At 45.9% G+C, this 24,858-nt stretch overlaps 1 protein-coding gene across 2 annotated transcripts in view; it reads left to right on the top strand.

Moving 5' to 3' along the window:
• Positions 1-24,858, top strand: part of LOC147659505 (endoplasmic reticulum-Golgi intermediate compartment protein 2-like) — a 234,829-nt gene that overhangs the window by 87,475 nt on the left and 122,496 nt on the right. For both annotated transcript variants that reach the window (XM_086951692.1, XM_086951691.1), the window contains 2 exons: positions 5,443-5,541; positions 17,015-17,112. In XM_086951692.1, the coding sequence (XP_086807818.1) occupies positions 5,443-5,541; positions 17,015-17,112 (197 nt within the window). The remainder of the gene's footprint in view (positions 1-5,442; positions 5,542-17,014; positions 17,113-24,858) is intronic.

The following is a 24,858-nucleotide window of genomic DNA, read 5'->3' as shown; positions in this document are numbered from 1 at the left end:
CACCCATTCACACTGTTTATTTTTGGCTGGCACAGGTTGCTACCTCTTTATCTTGATTATTTTGACTATCTTGTTACTCACTAGTGGCATTTGTGTACCACGTAATTTACTGTCGGCATAGTGCTTTACTCGGATTGCTACCCCTATATGTTAGCTATTTTTGTTACTCACTAAGGTCACTGGTGTACCATGTAACCTACTGTCTGCATTGTTCTTTGCGCACGTGTCGCACTATCATCTACCCTCCCACACCCACCTTACCGCCACACTCACCTACACATATACCGCCATCCCAGCATGGAGCCCATCGGCAAGCACACATTTAAAATCAACTACCCATCCGCACTCACCAAAAAAGCCGCTAAACGCTTTAAACACAACTTCAACCCGCATCAATCAGGTTTCCGAGCAGGACACAGCACTGAAACAGCTATGACGCACATAATTGATGACGCCCTTCAAATTCTAGATCAAGGTAATACCTGCCTCCTCATCCTGCTTGATCTCTCTTCGGCATTCGACACTGTCAAACATGAGAAGTTACTCGATCTTTTGAGCACAAGAATGGGTCTTTCTGGGACTGTTCTCAAGTGGTTCACCTCCTTTTTACACAACAGGTCGCAGAAATTCAAGAGTAACAACCGGATGTCCTCTCCAATACCTGTGTCGTTGGGCGTCCCACAAGGATCTTCCCTATCACCAACCCTGTTCAACCTAGTTATGGAACCTTTCACCACCTTGCTCTAAGCATCCAATGTACTTTTTCACATGTACGCAGATGACACCCAACTATATCTCAAATTACAATCCCCCAACGACATTTTACTACTGAACTCTACGATCAGAAACACCCAATCCTGGCTTGCTGATAATCATCTCAAACTCAATGCTCTGAAAACAGAATTCCTGCTGATCACACCTCCCACGAAGATCCCCATCACGCAAACCTTGCTTAAACAGTTAACTGCACTCAATGTCCAACCCATCATAGTGGACTCAGCGAAATCTTTAGGCATAACCCTCGACTCCAACCTTAACATGCAGCATCATATCAGCAAGGCTACTAAGGGAGCGAACTTCCAAATCAATACACTGAGGAAACTTAAACCCTTCCTACCAGCCAAAGACTTTCAAACTGCAGTACAAGCTCTAGTAATCCCTCGAATTGAATACGGCAGCACCGCCCTTTGCGGTCTCCCGCTAACCAGCACTGCACCCCTAAGAGCCTCTCTAAACACTGCAGCCAGACTCCTCACTGGATCAAAAAAACACTTGCACATCACCCCTGATCTGAAAACACTGGACTGGCTGCCTTTTGAAGCCAGAATACATTTGAAAATCGCCTGCATGACACACAAGGCTCTACACCTGAGCTCTCCCAGATACCTCACTCAGAAGCTGTCAATCTCTGGCGGCTCTAGAAACACTAGAGGCACAGACAATCTTGTGCTAAAACCTCGAAGATTCCGGAAGGTAAAAACCTATAAACGCTCTTTCTCAGGAATGGCACCCAGGATCTGGAACTCACTCCCTCCTGAAACCAGGCTCATCTCCTCCTTCACACATTTTAAGAAAGAAGTAAAAGCTATTTTTATGGCCAAATACACTTGACCTATTAGCGTGGATTTGGAAAGACCCTACTCCGACCTGTATTACTTTGTTCGAATTCTATGACTATGTATTTCACCTGAATTACTGTTGCTACTATCTACGCACACATTTAAATCGCTGTTCGAACTGTATGACTATGTATTTCACCTGTATTATTGATGCTACTGACTATCTATGCACACATTTAACTGTTATATTTGTAATATTGATGTGCTGTACTACTTATGTGTAACCCCACTCTCTTGCTGGCATTCCCAGCCGTGTAAAGCGCTCTGATATCTGCAAAGATCCTGTTCGCGCTATATAAAACGTTCTAAATAAACCAAGATGGTGGAATTTTCCTAAAGGGGGGCACATCAGACAGCTCAGCTTATGGGTGCGACTGGCCTAGTAGTATACCATGCCTTGCTGCATATCTGATTTCCCGCTTGTCCTTGTGCCAAACGGGCCCAGGGCAGGGGGTTGGCATTACATCGGTCTGAGGAAGCTGTACTCACATATAAAAGGTGGCAGAGGCCTTTGAAGCCTCCTGCCTCGAAATGCTGATTACTGAGACATCCTGCTTGGAGGAAGTGACAACACCTCTGGCCACAACAGCATTGTTTTTGCCCTGAGGGGCATAGGCTCTCAACTGCATTGGTAAGAAACCTGTCTGTTCTGGAAGGCTGGCCTCCACACTAGAGGCTGGTAGGGTTTCAGGGGGCATCTTTAACACCTTGACTACTACAGCAATTCCCGCTCTGTGCTGAAGGCTTCAGATTTCCATTGTTCATGACGAGCTCCGCTCGTCATAAAGCACACGACCAGTGTACTGCATGACGAGCTGAGCTCGTCATGAGCAGGGAAAGGGTTAAAGTAGTTTCTGGGTGCATGTATTAATAAATCCACCACTGGAATCCGTGTGGGTTTATTAATACAAGGTATTCGATACCTAACTTCAGTGAAGCAATCATTTAGCTGGGGAACTTGTTTTTACCAGTGCCCAGCACATGTACTAAAAACGACTTCCCTGTTCACTTGTGACATCTAAACATTGGCTTAGGGATCACAGGGGCACATCTGCTCATGCAGACCTGTCCACGAATGTAGTATATTGCACCCTGCCTTAGGGCTTTATGGCCTGCTGTAGAGGTGGCTTACCTATACTGCATGCAGTGTCTGTAGTTATGGCGCACAGGGATGTGTGCCAGGTCGTGTTTGCACTTTTATCTGCACCAAGACATGCAGCCACCAATGCCAGCCTACATCAGTTTGGTGATGGGTTGTAGTACCATTTACTAGGGACTTGCAGGGGTGCTAAAGGTATGGCCAATTGGAAGAACAGTTGTACAGTTTTAGGGAAGAATATCTGGCACTAGGGGCCTGGACAGCAGGAACCCAGTGCACTTTGTCAAAATGGAATCAAATACCAGGCAAATAATTGGGATGGCATGTCAAAAAAGGCACTTTCCTACATCACCCATTATTGTTTTATGCCAATTCTCATCATCATTTTAAATATTGCTATGCATCAAACCCATTTTAGAAGTGATATCTTAAAGAAATGTTACCTAAAGTTGCAAATTAGTGTTCAAGTTGCTATTTTTTTGTGTATCAAACTTGCTGTCACTCTTCTGCGTGTAATTAGGGAGCATTCTGGGAGAAGTCCAAGTAGCCTCAAATTGTTAACTTTTGCTCTGTCAGTAATGAAAGTTGACTTCACTGTTGACTGAATTTCCTTAGAAGACTCACACTAATATTAAAGGCTTTGTATTCATGAATCATATATACAACTTTGAACAACAACAACATATAGATACAAACCTCACTGGTTTTAATGTTCTCTGTAGCTGATGCAGGGATTTAAATGTTTCTTTTAATTATTACTTGTTTTGCTCATCTATTGTGGCTCACCTGAATTCTCATACTGGTATTGTGGTTGCGAAATAAAGCAGTGACTTATCATTTTGACCGCCTTCACGTTCATTGGCTGATTTAAGACCTAGCTTTTTAGTCTAATTACTTCATGTCTTGCTATAGCATATAAGCAAATTGTTTGAGCTTACGCCATAACTTTTATTGAATACTTTAGTAGTGGCAGTCACTTCCAACAGAAGAACCTTGAAGCTTAAAGTTCTTTCATATGAAGTGTTTTCCACTGTCTTCGACTAAAGCAAAGGCATAGTTTTTCTTCTATTAGTCTTTTTTCCCCCTTCATTATGAGGTTCTACATGGAGTTTAATTTAAATTGCGAAATTATGCTTCCTCTTCCTCAGTGAACACCACTATTCTTTGTCGAAGAAGACACTGTAGTCTAGGCTCTGAAATTTTACCTGTAAATGAAAAACTCCTTCAAGATCTCAGAACATGCGCCTTTAACATATAGAGCTATTGCGCCAGACAAAGCACCAAAAGCCTTTGTAACCAGGTGGATAGTATTTTCAGTTTTGTATTCTTAGATCAAGAGGTTTCAAGTACTCAGACTTCATGTCATGTTACCACTGCAAAGACACAAGGTCTTTTCAGGGGTCAATTTTGGCTACTCTGCTTGCTTTTCATAAGTATTAATCTGTGGATGTATCTTGGAGAGCATATGTGTGCTTTTTACTCAGCGTATGGGTTCGAGGATTGGCCAGGCATATGCTGCCTCCTCCCCTCCTTGTGTCCTGTTCCCAACCAATTGAGAAGGAGGGGGAAAGGGACTTCATGGTAAATCTAGTACATTTAATCTACATTTTCCTGCCATCTACGTAGTTTGCATAGACGATACAGCAACTTTCATATAGAGACAAACCTGTATGAGACCTGCATGGTGGTTTGTAAGACTCCAGACATGACAACATTCTTTTTAGAAGGCACAAATCTGGTCTCTCCAACCAGGTATGAAGGAAGATGATGAGCTAAGACAAAGACCACCGGAATCACCATGAAGCTTATCTTCCCTAATTCAAATCCTCTAGTCTGTTTAAAAATGTAAAACTTTCATAAATAAAACCTGTTTGAAGACCAAAATGTCTGGTTCACCCTGATGAGTACTAAACACTTTAGTATTTTCTGTAACCAAAACAAGATGTTTAGGTATTTCGTGGACTTTTAAACTTGGCTATCACCCTTGCAGCAAAATTAAGTTTCAGCAATCCATTTGTAAGTTTTACCGACAGTCCAGTTTAAAGATTTGACTGAAGTCCCAAAGATTTTTAATATAGAAGCAAATCCAATAGGGTTAATCGAAACAATATGCATATTTTTTTTACTATCTGGTTATTGCCATTCAATAAAAAGTGCATACGCTACTATTATTATAACACTTTATGGATTGTTCAAAGCAGCATTTTTCCTGCCTACATGCTCCTCCCATAAGTCATATTGACATTGTGTCTGACCCTGAAACAGCATCCTGCAAAGAGCTGACAGAATGTGGGAACAATAGTATGTCCATCTTTAAAATAAAACAAATCCTTGGTATTATACCGAGAGATTACTAGATAAATGGATATCTGCACTGGAGCATGCAAGTGAATTGTGTATGGGAAGATCCTTGGTGCATGTATACCAAGGTTTTCACTTGTGAAAAGTAGCATTGAAAGTGTGGTTACATCTGATCTGACAGCTTGATATAATCTGGGCACTACTTTGTATTATTCTTTATGATTGTATTATTATTACCATTAAAAGATAACTTTTATTCAGATGCCTCTTGCTGTTTGATATCGGTTTGGTGTAATTTGACCCACCAGCTGCTACCAATCAGCTGTCATCTGTAGTGCTAAGGTGCATGTAAAATATATCATAAATGACAACGTCAAATGTTATTTGTTTTTATTCAAGTATTTAATGCTTTTTTGTTTACAGCATACAACTTTTCTCATCGAATTGACCATATGTCATTTGGAGAGCCGATTCCTGGCATTATTAACACCCTTGATGGAACGGAAAAAATCGCCTCAGATCGTAAGCATTTATATTGAAGTTAAAACATTTTTGTTCTGTTTGATCATCACAGATTGGTAGTTCTCAAGCTAAATGATTGATTTGGAACTTTCACATAGGTAATTCGTAAATTTAGCAAGATTGTAGTAGTGCCCTTATTTGGATTGCTTCTTTACTGAAGGCCATATTCCAGTCAGTACATCGAGGGAACTTTCAATCTGTCACTAAAAGGATGTTTTGTATTTGTGGGAATGTTCTTAAGGTATGCAGATAGAAAGATTATCCACCAGACCATTACTGAAGGTAACTAGCGGCGGCGGAAGTACTTGAAGAGGTCAGTCATAGTCTCTAACCATGAGAATGGTTGTTTACTCTTGGACATGAGATCTTTGTGTATAATAGTCATACTATATACGCAAGTCTGACACCCATATGATATGCAATGAGACAATGATCACAGAACATGGGTGAATGGAACGATTTAATCGCTGTTACAAGCATGATACAGAAGGAAGTAGAAAGGTGGACGAGAATTGACCAGAGCCATACTCTTCAAAACACCTTTCCCTTTTGTGACCATAAGGAACACAAACCACACAGTGTTCACTTCATACATGTAAGTTAATGTTCGCTGGACGACAGAATAATCTGCAAAACACATAAATGCTTTATAGCTAAAGTCACAGATGAAGGAAAAAGTAGAACAGATAGATCAGGACAATACAGCAGTGGTGTTTACTTAAATTGGTGGTGTGGGACAAAGTTCTATATCCTGTGTAATGCAACACAAGATATATAGAAATGGGGAACAATACCCAACATTACAATTGTGGCCGTTCATTTAGCAAAAGAGCATAATGTAAAGGCATGGAACTCAACATTTCTCACAAGTGTAAACTGAAAGTTAAGGGAAATATTTTCTAGAACTGGGCACTCCGAAACTATATCTATTTGCAACAGTAAACAATGCAAAATATCTAAACTGCAAATCTAGGTTTCAACACCCACTCTCACAAGGGAATTTTTCTGCCACTGAATTGGTGCTCAGTATTTCGTTTTTAACACTACTATTAAAACCTCCAATGCATAAAGCCAACCTGGTTTCATTACCATTATCTGATCACATCACTACACTGTATAAGCGAACTACTGCTGGAACTCATCTTGTGCATTGGCGGGAGAGACTGCACCTCCAAGGCTTTTCTGCAAAAGCGGGCGGACCAGGAAGAGGAGGAAGGAGCCAACAGTGCTATAGAGCATGACACCTACTCTTGCAGCTTTGGATGACTGATTAGCCTCCTTGGGCTGGAAAGCTTCAGAGAGCTGCGGCCTTTGGAATGCAAATCTGGCTCCCCTCACCGGAGAGGAAGCTGCCCCCCTTTGTCCAGGACCCCCTTGGCACCTCGACAGGTGGGAAAATTAGCTAGTCAGGTAAGCTTGCCACCTCCAGGCTAGTACCACCACCTAAGAGGGGCTACTGTGAGGTGGATAACATTTTTAGGAAGTAGCTATCTTTATAATGGCATGCTTGGGAATTCTGGGACAGGGTTGTGATCTTTTCGAACAGGAAGTGGTCATATAGGGGGCATAGTGACCCCTAGGTTCAGAACCCTATTGGCTCCAACCCTACAGTCCCCGAACACCACTAAATTTAGTGTTTTGGGGAACCCCTGGCACCAGAGAAGCATTGTCAACAAGGTCACCCAGCCCTCCAGAGCACGAGTCCATCGTGGTGTCACCCCTCCTGGACTCCCCAACGTCGCCTACAACCTCTGCACGCAGGCCCCCTCAACCGCGACTGCTCCGGTAAGGAAAAACCCAACGTCTAAGGACACTCCTGCACCCTACGCCCCAGGGCCTTGGAGAAGAGAACCAAAGGTGCCCCTCTTCCCATCCTCTAGCATCGCAGGGACCACGTGCTGGTTCAGCCCAACTGACCTCCTGACCAGAGCCTTCAGCCTCTTTCCACATTGACTGATCTTGATTGAAATACATTGGGCTCCAATGGTTTTTTGCACCCTGCACCTGGCCTCCCACGTGCCGCTGGTGGCTTACTGCATGTGCTGTCTTGGACCCTGCCCACCACTCACCGTAACTCCTGGCACTTGGTCTTGTAAGTTGCTGTACTATACCTGTTTTCAGAACTTGTTCTTCCTTACGTAGTATAATATTGCCGAACTCAGAAATTGCACTGTCCGCTTTTTAAAGGGAAAAAAAAAGTATATTTAAAAAGGTACCTACCTGAATGATTTTTCTTTGATCCCTAAAGGTATATAAAGATATATGCTATTTTTATATATCTGTGAGGATTTCCTTCTTGAGTTGTGTGCCATTTATTGATCATTGTGCGTATTTGCAAATGTCTGGCACTCCTCTGTGGTAAGACAAATGCTGCTCAAACACACTACCCCCTAACAGAGCACTTTGGGATTGTATAGCAAACCCCTGTCCACTCAAAAGGAAACCCTTGGATTCTTTACACGATATATCAATTTTTTTATAAAGCACAACAAGAGCCAGCTTCCTACAGGGAGAAATGGCACCTCTCAGGCTTCTTTGCAAAAGGCGGCAGCGGAGGAAGGAGCCCACACATGGTTATATAACGCATCACCTACTCCTGTAGTGTGGGGCATACCTGGGGTGGGCCTGGGCCGAGATCGGGCCCATGTCGGCCTGATTGAGACCAGGGCGGACCCTGGCCATTTGTTCTGTTTCCCAAAGTGTGATCACCAAGGGCAGAAGGTAAGCTGCAACAATTGCCAACGTGGGTAAGGTGTGGTCCCTTACTTCCTCATCTAAATGTTGAAATTGCCTCTATTGAAGAGCAGTTTGGTACGCTAAACTCCGCTCCACTGGAGCAGATTTATTTCGCCCAAATGGTAGACTTAACTATCAATGCTTTTTATGCATCTCTGACTCCATCTAAACCTATGAATTTATGTATATCATTTAATTTCGATTGAGGCTGGCCTACTTATGCCTAACACTATGGTCCCACAAGTTTCCCATCTCTCTGCTTTGATGGTGCCAAAAGGGCTTCAGCACTCAATAAGGCTGAGAGTTCCGCCAGGGTCTAAAACAAAACCTACATCTCCATCTACAAAGCCTCTTTTGTAAAAAACTGAAGTTGTTAACTATTATAGATTTAGGCACCGTTATAACTAGGTTGTCGGTAATTGAATCTAATATTACACACTTTTAAAAAATATATATCTTTTTATTATTTTCAAACAAGAAAAACGGAATAGACCTATCTGGTGCCATACATTACAACATAATAATAGGGCGGAGGGGTACAAAGACAGGATATACTTGAAATGACAGAAGGATCATTGGGACGTCTGCGCTAATAAGTACGAAGCAGGATCAGTAGCATTACAATCGACAAACAATTTAAGCGCCAGGCCCTCAGAACCCGCCCACCCATAAAATCAGAATAGTAACAAAGCATGGCAACCAAACACTGGAGGTTAAACAAAATCAGGATATTTCGCCAATATTGCTAATAAGGAAGAGACTAAAGAGAGGATTGAAGAAAAGAAAACCATAAGAACGAGAACAAAAAGAAAATAATAAACCCATCCCCCCACCCTGCACCCCTGCATATGGCTATCGCCTAACCCCAACTAGCAGTGTGCCTGTCGCCCCAACTAACTAGATTCTAAAAGTAGAAAAGAGAAAAACCTGGGAAGGGCATTTCCGAATGGGCTCCCAGTCCCCTTCCCCCACCGGCCAGAGAAAGCACCCCCTATGATAAAAATACAATGTTACAGAAATCACAAAACGGTAAATTAGGAGGAGCTATGATACACTGCCCAGCCTCCCGTTAGTCCAATAGGTACGATTCCCACATCCATTAAGGCCAACGTACCAACCTCAATCAATCCGACTCAGCCTTGGCCCTTCCGAACCATCATGCGAACCCCTCCCGGTAGGATAACCACTTCTACAGGAGGATTAAAAAGCAGAGAGAGTCCCAAAAAATTCAGTCCGACACAAATCAAAGTCAGTGATTCTTCAAGGACTCCATCAGCACAGAAGCGCTCCCTCACGGACGGATAGTCCCAATGTTGTTTTCTCCACGATCGCGTGGTCATCAAAAAGGGAAGGATGAAACAAAAGTCCCAAAACAATTTCCAACAGGAGTCTCCGGGAAGGGAACGCCAATCGATTCTCCCAAAGTCAGCAGTGATGGTAGACTTAATAATAGGTTCAAAACATCGGGTTCAGGATTCTCCAGGATAGCGACCGAGGGCTTCAGCGCTTTTTGTCGCACGGGGTCCTCGTCCCTTCTTGTCGCACGGGGTCCTCGTCCAGAGTCAAGATGGTCGCCTTGTAAGATACAGCCGGCAGCAGTTCCTGCGGTGGAGAAGGGTCCGGTTTCACACACACTTCTTCTCAGATAGGCCCGTAATCATTTTGTGAATCCGGGCATCTATATTTGAATGCAATGCCCCGATGGCTGCCAATACTGTCCTTAGCGACGGCTCACACTCCGTCCGGTTCATTTCTCCCCGCTCAGTACCGATCATTTCACTTCTCTCAGAGAGGCCGGTTCCTCCAGGGGATCAAATAGGGGGGGGGGGGGGAGAACGGGCGGCGTCGGAGGGCGACTTGTCTATTCCTGCAGCAGCAAGCTGCACTGCGCTTCCGCGAGCGAAGATCCCGACCCACCGAACCCCGGCGAGTGGAAAACCGGGTCCGCGGGACAGGGACCCCCACCCACGGCCACTGTCGTATCACGTCACTCCTCCCTCGAGTTTAGTCAATCAGAATGATCGCCGTCAGAATCTGGCAAAAAAGAAAAAAGGCCCTCCACTGCGGTAGACTGGACCCTGCTTGGTTCTCACGGCCGATGTTGTTCAACTGCGACTTGGCTGGATCAAAACTCGAGGCCCCGGCTCTCCTATTGGACTAGGCCGCAAACTTCAACTCGACATAACTCTGTCAATCTAGCCGATTAAGTTTTCGGGAATGTACCATCGGAGTGTACATCAGTTCATCAACACGGAGGTCGGGCGTAAAAACAGGATTAACGACAGGATCATCTGGCAGGATGCTGAGGTCGGTGGAGCCGGGAGCCTAGCGGCCATCTTGGTTGCTAGCTTAGCTCCTCCCCATATTACACGCATTTTAACAAAACTCGCTCCTATCAAATCTGCCCTATTTCCCCAATTCAGCCACTCTTTTGTTTTTTAATAAGGTGGGTTACCACTCCATTAAAGTTTTCCTGTGGACAACCTAACCTTTTTTAAACCACCCACATACATCTACACACATCCCCTTCTCCTAGGGCCCTCACACCCACTGCACCATACGGCAGGAACAAAAGATCTCCACTAAAGAGCCCCTTTGTGTGCCCGTCGGGTATTGCACTGCCGACCCGACGAGGAGCGAGCCCATATGATGAAGCATGACACCTAGCTTGCTGGGTGTGTGAGGACTCTAGTTCCAACTAGGAGGATTCCCCTCCCTTGTGCCTTCACTCACTTTGGTTCATCTGCCTCTTTTCATTCTGGGTAACTGCGTACCCTTTTTGTTTACTGTAGTCAGGCACGTACGCTAGACCCCGGTAAACAGCCCTCTTTTGTCCCTCTCGTTGTAATCGTTTCTGTTGCAGCCATAAACCGTTATCTATCTCTTTAATTAATACATTAGTAACCAAATTGCAACCATATCATATCTCAGGACAGAACATCTCCAGGGCAGCTGATTCCGTTGGGAAAACATTAATGCAATGATTTTTGTTGTAAGCATTCAATTTCCTATTGCCTTAAGGATTCGTATAATTTCATCGACTTGAACACATAACCTAATTATTCCTTAATTCTTTCAACTCGATTTGCTCTAACAGTAAGTAGTGCGCTATACAAGTATCAATTTACATTTAAGATGGTTCTTAAAGTCTTCTTTTATTTATTTTGCAGTTTTATATAGTGTGAACTTGGCGCAAGCGCCAGTTACATTAAGCAAGGTCAGAATAATTTTTAGGCACCGGGGGATTAAGTGATTTGCTCAGAATCACAGGATGTTGAGCCGATGCCTCGATTTTCACCTGGTTAGCCAGTTTTAAAGTTGACAGCCATAATGCCACATCCTCAAAGGCTTCCTAAAATAACTACAACCGGGAGGTGCTGAACTGTTCCTGGTAAGTATTAAAGGGAGACTGGCTGTACCAAAGGTGTATATTAACACCCTTGGGCATCCATTAAGTTGGACATGTTTGCCTCACACACCCCGAGGGATGTCATGCTTCATCATCGGCGGTTGCTCCTCGTCGGGGAGGTGGTGCAATCCCCGACGGTCTCACCTCAAAGAGGGGCTCTTTGGCGGAGATCTTTTTGTCGGTCAACATGTTTCCGCAAAGAACAAAGGTGGGTACACCGCCTCTCCACAGACAGACAAGGGCTAAATGAGGATATTCCCTGGCACTCTCTGTAAACATACAACCCTTGGTTTACTACCTGACTACACTGTATCCATCAACATTAGGTCGTACTCCTACAACACCACTCCATCATGGCCGTCATGACCCAGGTTACCACGTGACCTACACAGTGGGCGTCTACTGTCGCAATCTGATGACGGGTCTACCTATAAATATCCCACGCCCCCTTGTTTCAATACCTATTCGAGCTCGGCGGTGATGGGTAGGTGACTCTGCACGGACACGGGTAACCTGAGGTAAGATCACATAGCTTCCGATATGCTCAGATTCTAGGTGGAACGATACCTAGACCCTCCATAACCCTCAGTTCCTTCTCCCTAGCCTGATTTATAGGCAATCCCTGTTGTACCGACCCGCCGACAACTCAGGTGGTCATTAATCCAAGACCTTTAGGTGAGTTTATAATAAACCTGGTCACGACTTGCCATTTTTCTGATCCGAGTTCTCTCCCAGAGATAACAGTTGCGTTTTTAACTATTGTTTTTAATCACAACGCACCCACCACGAACATAAGGTATAAGAGTGTTCACGAGACTATGCACTCCTTATACATCACAGGCATGTTCGTATATGTGTGACACTCCACACACCACCATCACTTCACTGCACTGATATGCTAGATTGGCTGTTACCACAGATAAATGTGTATATCATAATTGATACTTGCTTTAATTGTTTCTTTTATCTCCATCCTTCAGGCATAGGATTTCCCCTGAGGTAAACCATTTGAGATTCATGACACTAGCATGTTTCCTTTTTAAACTCTTCACACAACTTCACTAGGTCCTGACGAATCGCGGGAAATCCCCAAGCGAGAAACATGTTGACCGACCTTCACACTAGTCTTGCTTTGGGACACGCCACGTAACTCCTCGTGACCCAACAAGCTAACTACACCTTTTAATGGTGGTAGTAGGACCTCCAGAATAAAGTTTTTTCCGGGACCCGCTACTACATTTTAAACTTCACTTTTCTAGTTCAGGATACTGATTGCCCTGGCCCACATACCCGCACTTCCCCAACAGGCAGCTGGACAAAAAGATCTCCGCCAAAGAGCCCCTCTTTGAGGTGAGCCCGTCGGGGATTGCACCGCCTCCCCGACGAGGAGCAACCGCCGATGATGAAGCATGACATCCCTCGGGGTGTGTGAGGCAAACATGTCCAACTTAATGGATGCCCAAGGGTGTTAATATACACCTTCGGTACAGCCAGTCTCCCTTTAATACTTACCAGGAACAGTTCAGCACCTCCCGGTTGTTGTTTACGTGTCCTGTACACGGGCACACGCTGATACTGGACCTTCCACCCCCTCTTGAGGTGGTAATTGGTGCCCGTTTGATCAACAAATCACTCTCCCTCTTGTTTGATGACGATTCCTAAAATAACTCTCCGATATTATTCAACACCACTTATACCATAGAACACAGCAGTATCATATTCGCTTAGAAATATAACTTGTTCCAATCCTGAAGTATTTGCATGTAGATTGGCTTATAAAAAGGCAATTAAAGCAAGAATATTGGTCATCAGAGAGGAGGCATGGGGTCAACTGGAATCAGCCACACCTTATAAGACAGAGTGGCATTTCTGAACCTATTGAACTCCCCTTTTTGTGAAGACAGTAACTTCTCATCCCTTGGGTAATGCTTGCAGGCACACAATTAGTTGTCTCACCTCTTAAAAATATATGCCGATAATATGTATTCATTTTTCTGATCCAGTTAATTTGTTTGAGATCACCTGGGATATCTTTCATTTGTGAGGAAATAATTGAGGCTTGTCAGTCAGTGGCCAAAGGGAAAGGCATCAGCTCAGATAGTCCTTATGGACATCTACAAGCACAGCCATGACCTTTTGTTCCCCTTGATATCTATCATCTTATTTCAGCCGTGGAAACAAAGCTCCCACCGCCTGGTCACAATCACTAAATCTGCCAGTATTTTCAAAGGGTAAAAATATCTATCCCAGCTATTATAGACCTCTCTAATTGATAGATTCTGTTGTGAAGTTAGCTAGACCCATTCTCATGGATCAACGTGCCAACTGAGCTAACGACCACAACATTATTTCTGAAGTATGAGTTCAAAGCCGGCTTAGCCACGATCAAGCAATGTCTGAACTTAAATCTCATTGTCGGCAAAAGCACAGTTTCCAAAAACCAGGTCTTTACACGGGGCTTTTATGGTCCTTAGGCTTTTGATTGTGTCAGCCATGCAAAACTGTGGTCCACCATGTTGACTCTAAAGGTAGATGTAAAAATGGGTAGTTTTCTCTGGGATGTTCACTATAATTTAACTGCCAGTCCGATATGTTTCTGGTGAGTGTACTTACTGTTTTAATTTAAACCGGGGATTGCGTAAAGGCCTAATTTGCCCCTTTTCTTTTCTTATTCTCGATTAAATTACACATTAGATTGCCTTCGGTAAATTCTTTAGCTTTTGGTGGTCGTGAATCTTATCAGGAAGTTAGCCAATTAGCCCTTGGTGTCACTACTTGTGTCTTGGCAGTAGTGGCACTCTTTCCACAACAGACTGTCCTCTTCGCAGTTCCATTGGGTGCAGCAGATGCAGGCATGTCTTCGGTGCAGCCTTTCTTTGCTGGGTCCAAGGAGCAGTAGTACAGTCCTTCTTTTGTCTTTTTTCCAGTCCATCATTGATCCGAGGACTGTGTGTCTGGGGTGCCCCATTTATACCATCATTGAATTTGTGGTATGGGAGTACTCACAAGCCAATGGGACAGTAGTTCCTACAAGGCAACCCTTCCTTTTTTACATCACTTTCTGGGGGTTTAACCACCAAACAATGCCAGGATAACCCTCTGTACACAAATCCAAGATGGCCTATGCCCATTTACCCTGTGAGGAGCCCTGGGCTGTACCCAGCATCCTGGAAAATGGTTTCCAGAGGTGGGTAAACCTTTTTCGGAACCTGTCTGCCTACATAAAGAAGCGGGCCTGTCGAGGTGTTATTGCCATAGTCATCCTGCTGGAGGAGGTTGCTCCTTCTCCCACCCACAATTCTTTTTATCCCCTGTTCCTGGGAGCTCTTCACACTTCCTAGCCCAGGGCCCACCATGTTGTCTCGGGTGAAAGCTGCTGCAGAAAGACAGGAAAGGCTACTGGAGGTTTGGGCAGTAAAGCAGGCATTTCTAAAGTCACATTTCTAATAAAAGTTACCTTAAATCTGATCCCAGCAATGAATATGATTTAATATATCGAATACTTTGATACCTTGGAGTATTATCTTTGGTGGGCCCCATTTGGAAAGCTTCTCTGTGGATTGTGAAACTCCAAGTTATCCAATAGGACCATTGGCCTTGCTACAGTAAAAACAGCAATTTCGTGTTTTCATTGTCCGGGGCATGTTAAACTGCAAAAGGAACATGTTCTTCTTGTTAATATTAGGCACCCTGCCTGGTGGGCTACCGAGTCCCTCCCAGAGGTGACTTATTAAAAAGAAAGGTTTTGACCTGCCAAAAAGGTTTATCTTTCCATGTTTAGTTAGCAGTTTAAACCCTGCAGTGACTCACCTAGAGTCACGTTTTAATGTTTTCACTTTTGTCACTGTATCGGTAGTATTATTTACTGCTGCAGTCCACTAGTGACAGTTCCCTTACTAGCCCTGGGTACCTCTTGTATCATATACTAGGGACTTATGTGCTAAGTTATAGAAGTCAATCGGGTATAAGCCAATTGTACACATACTGGGGGTCAGAAAACGTGCCCTGGGGCCTGGACAGCTGAGCCCAGTGCTCTACAAAGTTATAAAACCGTCAGCATTAGTCCTAAATCTTCAGGGAGGGGGCGGAGAGTGGTCCTACAAAAATACGGCCTTTTCTTTAGGAAGACATTGAGACAGACAAGTATTGACAAAGCCAATAGGTCACGCCTTTGAAAGACGTTAAACGTTTTGTCTTTGCCAATGCTTGTTGTTGATGCTGAACAGTATCTGCAAAAATAAGCTAAAAAATCAAACTCCAGCGTAATCTATGTGTATGACTGTTTAATGATGTTGAACAACATTGACAAAAGTTTGTCCATCATTTCATTCGGAAATGCTATGATATAAATGTATTTATGTGTCATCATACATGCACGCTTGTGTCATGATACTGACCCTGCAGCATTCCCTGATATAAATAGAGGAATGATACAAGTCATGCAATCCAGGTAAGGGACAAACCGAAGTAGAGGTAGGAAAGTAATTACATAAGAAGCAAGCAAACAAGGATGTCAAGAAAGCCACCCAGTGGTAAACAGTGGGATGACCCAATGCCTGTTGTAAGTATTTGTATTCTTCACAGTAGGTTTTTTGACAATCGACAACTAAAGCAGTCAAAGGCCGATAACTAATACAATAAATCTACCGAAGAAGACGACGCATAATGCCATTGTGGGTTCATTTTCCAATGTCATAGACTCTACATAAGGTTGATAACTGAAATAGAAAACTGTGGTATTATTCTTGAATCCCACCATTGGACGGTTGAATAGTGCACAGCTTGTTAATTTAAGAGTTTCAGGCTTAAAGCTATTGTAGCAGGTAAGAATATAGTTTATTTTCTAATAAAGGAAACTGACATTGATTTCTTAAATGTATTTCCTAAACCTCAGTGTACTTTATCTTCACTACTTTGTCATGCACAAGATATCTGGTCCTAAATAGAATGTGTTTCATTTGTCAATAGTTTTTGTTGTTTTTAAGCGCTTTAGCGTAAGGCCGACTTTAGAAATGACTTGCAACACAATACTTTCTGGTAATGTTGAACATCTTATCGTTTTCATGCAGCATACCTCCTTGGATCACCAGTATCCATATATTTCTCTAGAATGTAATGCACTTTATTAGTAACTAACCAGCAATTTGAAAAGTCTTAACAACTTAGCAAAGTGTGTCCTAGAGTTCAGTTAAGTTTTGATCTTTGATGGGTGAGGAAAATGTTCGTTTTTGAATGGCAGATTCAGTACTGCAACCTTGAGTAAGCCTAATTTTAAAATGTGTTTTCGCCGTGTTGCTGTAAATCTGAAGCCATTTATTTATTTTATAGATAACCAGATGTTCCAGTATTTTATCACAATTGTGCCAACAAAACTCAGAACATACAGAATCTCATCTGACACTCATCAGTTTGCAGTGACAGAAAGAGTAAGTCAGTTGATCTGTGTGAAGACATTCATGTAGAATGAACAAGCGGTGGCTCTTGGAGCTGAGATGTTATAAGTGATATAATTTGCCCTTTCAGTATGTTGACTATTCAATCCATTATTTCTGTGGCTGCTTTCTTCAAACACCTGAAATGTGAAAGCTCCAATTATGTCAATTGTGAGCCATGACAAATTGCCACTAAGGACTTTGTGTGTTATTAGCTGGTGGTGGGTGAATTGACACCAGTGTCAACTGGTACAAAGTACTAATTGCCTACATAGAAAATCCGACCCTATAACAATTGAAGCTCGAGATTTACCAGCAGTGGCAAAGGGAGAGTGATAAAAGAAATAGGAATAAAGTAAAACATCTAAACATGACCACACATCCATCAAGTAGTGCTGAGGACCAACAAAAGACAGAGAAAGTAAACAAATAACGGGTAGAAAAAAACACGGCATTGTCATCTAATTTCAAGGCTCTTCTAAGTAGATATGGTCTCTGTTAGACTTGGCATCTTTGGCGCAGTTCATCCTGACTTTTTACCTCTACCTCCTGTATTTTTGATGTGCTGGATTTCTTTTTTGCTTGCTTTGATGCTTTCGGCACTTTGACACTGATCAGCCGTGGCAAAGCGCTCCCTGTGTAAATTGTTATTACAATTGGTTCTCCCTGATAGGCATATTTGAGTTACTGGTAAGTCCCTTGTAAATGCACTAGGTGTGCTAGGGCCTGTAAATCAAATGCTACTAGTGGGCCTTCTGCACGGAAGAGGTGTGGCGCCGCGGCTAGGGCGACTGACTCCGGAATCTGGGGATCACAGTTCGATCCATGGCACTGGCGGCAGGTTAGCCCAGCACCATGTGACTCTGAGCAATAGCTTGCTTAATCTTCCCGACGGCCCCCAGCGCCTAGAGACCCTTACGGGTGATTGTGCGCTTTACAAATGTGGATTATTATTATTATTATTATTATTATTATTATTATTATGTTCCCATGAGGCACAAGGTCAAGACTGATTTGCATATGGCTGGGTCCAAACTGGGCTGGCGTAGTGGGCAAAAGAACAATGGATTTAAACTTGATCTTTTGACTGGGGAGAATGTTTGCATTGTCAGCATTCCGTCCATCATTTGTTTGCTGTAACACTTTTCATCCTAAGTGGGATGGGTATGCTCAGATGTGGGTCCCTTTCTCACTGTGCCACTGGATTCAAGTTAGCCTGTCTGAAGAAGGGTGACATACCCTGAATCCGGTCCCAGGAAGCTTGTTTCCGGTCCAGGGAGGACCTGGCCTGGCAGTTCGGTTTGGACTGTTCCCATGAGGCACAGTGTCAAGACTGATTTGCATATGGCTGGGTCCAAACTGGGGTGGCGTAGTGGGCAAAAGAACAATGGATTTAACCCGGATCTTTTGACTGGGGGAGAATGTTTGCATTGTCAGCATTTCGTCCATCATTTGTTTGCTTTAACACTTTTAGAGAGTAGGCATTTTCTTGTCCAATCATTCTGTGTGCCTCTGCTTGTTTGTGGATTGATTGTCTGGTTTTGGAGTGACAGGGGCTGGGGATGTGCATTAACTGTAGGCAGTCCCTGTGGGGGTTGAGATGTGCCTGGCCCTGCCTGGATGACTCAGAGCTGAGATGAATGGGGCTTGGCCGCATTTAGAGTAGTGTGAGGAGTTTTCCTTGAACCTGAATGGGGCCCGTCTCCCTTGAACAATGCTGTCTCCACTCCCTGTGGTCATACTGCACTAGTGAGGACAGAACTGGTTTGTACTGGTTTCAGAGACCCTTGCACAAAGAACAGACACAATGGGGTAGTAGTAGACCTGAAACTCGAAGTTTAGATCACTTCTGGACTCGAGGAACCTTTCTTTTCCAAGGGGAAGATCTGTGAGGAGGAGTACTGCCCCTTTACTGTTGCTGGGAGTTCTGACCTGCCAGAAGGTACCTATTCCAGTTCTGGGCCGTTGGATGTTTTTCCTGCTGTTGGGAGCTGGAAGAAACCTCAAAAACTGAGTAAATCTACGCATTGCCCTTCTTGTGGCTGTTTTCCCAACGCAGCATCGCCCTGCGAGAAGAATCTCCATGCATCACCTCTGTGGAGACGACACAGTGCCTGTCGCGGATGCACGAACCCACGCATAGTGGGATCGCGGCAGAAGAAACAGACGCTGCGCCGCTTGCAGCCGCTGCATCGATCGCCAACACATCCCAGATTACCACGCATCACACCTGTGCTGCAAGTTTTCCCAAAAGCATTACCTGGAGTCCTGATCCGTCTTTGAATCGACGCATCACTTCCCCCCCTACAGTCCAGATTTGGCACATCACTTGTCCTGCGTACAGTAGAACTGTTGCATTGCCTTCCCAAGAAACTGACTCATCTCTTTGTTTCTCGACGCTTCCCTTCTCCACAGCTGTTTGGTCGCTTATACAGGTACTTTGTGTAGAATCACTCATCCATAGTTTTCTATGGACCAAGTTGCTTGAAACCTTTGAAAAGTCATATTCTTAATACGTGTGTGTTTGAATTTTGTCATTTTGGTCTTGTTGAGTTTAGCTGTTGAGTTTAGCTAAAGATAATTTATTTTTCTAAAATAGTGAGGTGTCTATTTGTGGTGTTATCACTGTATTACTGTGTGTTTTGAGTACAAATACTTTACACATTGCCTTTGGGATAAGTCTGTCTGCTTGTGCCAAGCTACCCAGGGGGTGAGCTGGGGTTATCTAAAGTGTGTATCCCCCTTTACCTGGACTAGGAAACATGGTACCTATTTGGGCTCTGGTACCTACATCTGCCAACTAGAGACCCCCATATCTAACAGTCCCCAACTGTGGGAGTTGATAGATGAGCTGATGCAACATCTACCTGACCAATACAAAAGAGAACAAAGACAATAATTCAAGAGAGTAAGACAGTAGCAAACACCTGCCTTAGATGTGCATGGACACACTCCTTTAAGGAGACATGCCTGGCTAAGAGTATGAGGCTTCAAACAATCTGTCTAATCCTCTACCATAAGTATGCTTTTCATGGGGGAGAGTTTCTTTTGAGCTGCATTGGATGACTCCCTCTAATAGATGTTGGGACAATTGCACAACGAAGACCGTGGGGGCCCTACAATTCAGAGAATCATTTAGGTATGCTAGTACTCTTTGCAAGAGACTGATGGAGCGAATGGGTTTTCAACCAATCAATCAATCAATCATTTGTAAAGTGCACTACATACCCGTGAGGGTCTCAAGGCGCTGGGGTGGGCGGGGGGGAAGGGGTGCTACTGATCGAACAGCTAGGTCTTGAGTATCCTCCTGAAGGTCAGCAGGTCTTGGGTCTGTTGTAGGCTCAGTGGGAGGGTGTTCCATGTCTTGGCGGCGAGGTGGGAGAAGGATTTCCCACCTGTGGTTGTTCTTCTGATGCGCTGGGCGGTGGCGAATGGGTGGTCGGTGGAGCGTAGCTGGCGGTTGGAGATGTAGAAGGAGAGCCATCTGTTGTAGGCTGGGCCGGTCTTGTGGAGTGCCTTGTGAGCGTTGGTGAGGAGCTTCAAGGATATCCTCTTGTTGAGGGGGAGCCAGTCCAGGTTTCTCAGGTGGGGGGGGGGTGATGTGGCCGTGGCAAGATATATTGAGGATCAGTTGTACCGAGGCGTTTTGGATGCGTTGTAGACTTTTGAGCTTGGTCAGGGCTCCCGCGTAGAGGGCGTTTCCATAGTCTAGTCTGCTGCTGACAAGGGCGTGGGTGACTGTCTTTCTTGTATCTGTCAAGATCCATCTGTAGATCTTGCGGAGGGTGTTGAAGCAGCAGGAGGAGGAGACGGCGTTGACTTGCTTGGTCATTGAGAGCATTGAGTCGAGGATGATTCCCAGGTTCCGTGCGTGGTCGGTGGCTGTCGGGGCTGTCCCCAGTGCCGTCGGCCACCAGGAGTCATCCCAGGCTGAAGGGTTTGAGCCAAGGATGAGGACCTCCGTCTTGTCCGAGTTCAGCTTCAGACGGCTGATCTTCATCCAGTCGGCGATGGCCTTCATTCCTTCGTGGAGGTTGGCTTTGGCGGTGATGGGGTTCTTGGTGAGGAAGAGGATCAGTTGAATGTCGTCGGCGTAGAAGATTATGTTGAGGTCGTGCTGTTGGGTGACGTGTGCGAGCGGGGCCAGGTAAATGTTGAACAGTGTCGGGCTGAGGGAGGCTACTTGGGGTACGCGGCAGATGATCTCGGAGGTTTTGGAACGGAATGGGGGAGGCGGACGCTCTGGGTTCTGCCGGAGAAGAAGGAGGTGGTCCAATCCAGAGCCTTGTCTCGGATCCCTGCGGTGTGGAGGCTTGCGCTTAGTGTGCAGTGGCAGACGGTGTCAAAGGCGGCAGAGAGGTCTAGGAGGAAGAGTGCTGCGGTCTCGCCGTTGTCCAGCAGGGTCCTGATGTCATCGGTGGCGGCGATGAGGGTAGTCTCGGTGCTGTGGTTGCTGTGGAACCCTGATTGGGAAGGGTCCAGGATTGTTTTCTTGGAGGTATCGGGTTAACTGTCTGTCGACGGTTTTCTCGACCTTGGCCGGGAAGGGGAGCAGAGAGATGGGCCGGAAGTTCTTGATGTCTCTTGGGTCTGCCTTAGGTTTTTTGAGTAGGGCGTTGATCTCAGCGTGTTTCCAGATCTCTGGGAAGGTCGCAGTCTCGAGGGAGAGAATGATGACGTTGCACGGGTGGGGTGCGATGGAGCTGCTTGCTCTGTTGAAGACGTGGTGCGGGAATTGGTCTGACGGAGAGCCAGAGTGGATTGTGTGCATGGTCTTGATGGTGTCATCGATGCTTATGCTGGCCCAGGCTAGCAGGGGGTCATGGTCGATGGTGTGCGGAGGGTCTGTTGTATTGCTGTCTGTTGGGGCTGTCTGGGTGTTGAAGCTGTCGTGGATGTCTGCTATCTTGCGGTATAATAGGTGGCAAGGGAGTCGCACAGGGCTTGTGACGGCGGGATGTCGTTGGTGTTTGAGCTGGGGTTGGAGAGTTCCTTCACGATGCTTAAGAGATCTTTGCTATTGTGCGTTGTCGAGGCGGTCTTTGAAGGAGGTCCTGTTCGCCCTGATGAGGTGGTGGTTGCGGATGGTGTCCTTGTGTGCTGTGTGGCTGTCTGGAGTTTGTTCACTGTGCCATTTTGTCTCTAGTTTCCGGCAGGCTTGCTTGGGGGCAAGGGGTTCTGGGGTAAACCAGCTGGTCCTCTTGCTGCTGTCTCTGTGAGGGGTTTTCTTTAGCGGGGCGAGGGTGTTGGCGCAGTCCTCGATCCAGCGTCTGAGGCTGTGGGCAGTGTCGTCGGTGTTGGAGGGTTCGATGGGTGGGCTGAGAGCGAGGTTTGCGTGTAGTTGGTCTTCGGTATTTTGCTCCAGCAGCGGCGGGGATCTGTTGGGTGCGGTGGTGTGTGGTGGGCTTCTGGAAGGCGAAATAGATGCCACGGTGGTCGGTCCAGAGGAGTTCGATGGTGTGGCTGACGGAGACGTGCAGGCTTGAGGAGAAGACTGGATCGAACGTGTGGCCGGCGGAGTGGGTGGGCGTTGTGACGAGTTGCTTCATCCGAGGTTGACAAGGTTATTGATCAGGGTTGGGGAGTTGTTGTCGTTATCAAGGTGAAAGTTCAGGTCTCCGAGGAGGATGTAGTCGGTGGAGGTCCGGGCATGCGTGCTGATCAACTTGGCGATGGAGTCGCTGAACTGGGGGCGGGGCCCGGGTGGTCGGTAGACAAGGGTGCCTCTGAGGGTGGAGTTAAGGTCTGTGTGGATCTGAAAAAGCATGTGTTCGGCGGTGCTGAGCGTGTCGGTGGTGCTAGTCGACACCCTGATGCTGTTCTTGTGGACAATGGCGATTCCTCCTCCGACTCCGTTGGGGCCGTCTCTGCTGGTGATCTTGTAGCCATCTGGCGATGTCTGGTGCGGAGGAGTCGTTAAACCAGGCCTCTGTTAGGTAGGCGACGTCCGGGGATGTTGTGTCAAGCAGGTCCCAGAGCTCGATGGATTGCTTGCGTGTGGAGCGGGTGTTCAGTAGTATGCATCGGAGGTGGTTGGGGTCTTTCTTGGCTGGTGGTTCATCGGCTCTCAGGCTGGTGTAGCTGCAGTTCCGGCAGGTGAAGTGGCCAGGGGTTCTGGCACTGGGCACGGTCCAGGCTCGGACGGGCGCAGATGGTCTTGCCTTAGGGGAGCCTTCGGCGCGCCAGCTGTGCGGCCGCGCTGCGGCTGGCATATATGGGGAGGAGGGAGGGAGGAACAGCTGTGAGGCGGGGGCAGCAAATGGGCAGTGGGCCGTAGGAGATGCAGCGGTGAGGGACAACGAAGGTAACAGAGGAAAAAGTGGGCACAAAATCGAGGGGAAAAACGAGTGGCACAGAAGGCAAAAGGGCACAAAAACGAGTGGAACAGAAGGCAAAAGAAGTACAGAAACGAGGGAAAAACGAGTGGCACAGAGGACAGAAGGGCACAAAAAATCGAGTGGAACAGAGCAGAAGGGTACAAAAAAGGAGTGGAACAGAAGGCAAAAGGGGCACAAAACAAGGGAAAAACGAGTGGCACAGAGCGCAGAAGGGCACAAAAAAATGGTGCAGAAGGGCACAAAAATCGAGTGGAACAGAAGGCAAAATGGGCACAAAAACGAGGGAAAAACGAGTGGCACAAAGGGCAGAAGGGCACAAAAATCGAGTGGAACAGAAGGCAAAAGGGGCACAAAAAGGAGGGAAAAAATGAGTGGCACAGAAGGCAGACGGGCACAAAAAAAAGTGGAACAGAAGACAAAAGAGCACAGAAAACCGGAAAAACGATTGGCACAGACGCAAAATACAGAACACAGAATACAGGGGCAGCTAAGAACAGAAGGCAGAACGGGCAGAGAGGCACGGGGGCAGCGAGGGAAAACCGAGCAGAGACACGGGGGTAGGGAGGGGAACAGAAGGGAAAACCGGGCAGAGACACTGGGGCAGCGAGCGGTACACAAGGAAAGACCGGGCAGAGAGAGCACGGGGACAGCGAGGGGAACAGAGGGAAGAAAAAGGGGCATGGACCACGTACAGGCAGCGGGGGAAGACAGACCACAGCAGTCACAGACACAACAATGAAAATACAGGCAATACAATAAAAGCAATAAAGGGGAGGATGAACGAACCTACCTATGGCCTACCACTGGTCACCAGGGATGAGGCACAGGTGGAGCCTGCTGGTGATGGAGGGCTTCGAACTTCCTCAGGAGCGGCAGCTTGGGCAGGGAGACACAGGCGGTGCTGTGCGGAGGGGGAGCGACCTACCTGGTGGGTCAAGGGTCACTCTAAAATACCCCGAGCTCGCAGGGAGTCATTGTGCAGTGAACAAGCACGCCATGGCAGTATCCATTACCACATAGACTTTCCTTTGAAGGTATCGCCAGGGAAAAAGGCCAGACCATTAGCGGGTTGGCCATAGCCACAAAGTGACTCACAGAGAAGACGCCTTGAACTTAAACACTTACAGGGGGCAGACTGGGAGGTTTCCTCTGTGAACGGCGACAAATCACCCCCAACTAATGAATGCTTAACATCATAAAATAGTTACTGTATAGAGCTAGAAAAGATGTCCCCAAATGTTAGTCCAAAGAAAAGGGGTTTCAAAGGAGTACAATCTGGCCTTTTAAAGCAGGACTTCCTTCTAAAGGGAGCTATACAGGAGCTGCCAAGAGAGTAACAGAACCAGGGACTGTAATCTGTATACTTCCACATTTTTACATTGAGGCCCATCATAGATCTGAG

The sequence above is a fragment of the Lissotriton vulgaris genome, unplaced genomic scaffold, assembly GCF_964263255.1.
Source record: "Lissotriton vulgaris unplaced genomic scaffold, aLisVul1.2 SCAFFOLD_703, whole genome shotgun sequence".
In the NCBI taxonomy this organism is placed as follows: domain Eukaryota; kingdom Metazoa; phylum Chordata; class Amphibia; order Caudata; family Salamandridae; genus Lissotriton; species Lissotriton vulgaris.
The sequence above is the reverse complement of the archived record's forward strand: the minus strand, read 5'-3'. Positions and strand labels throughout refer to the sequence as shown.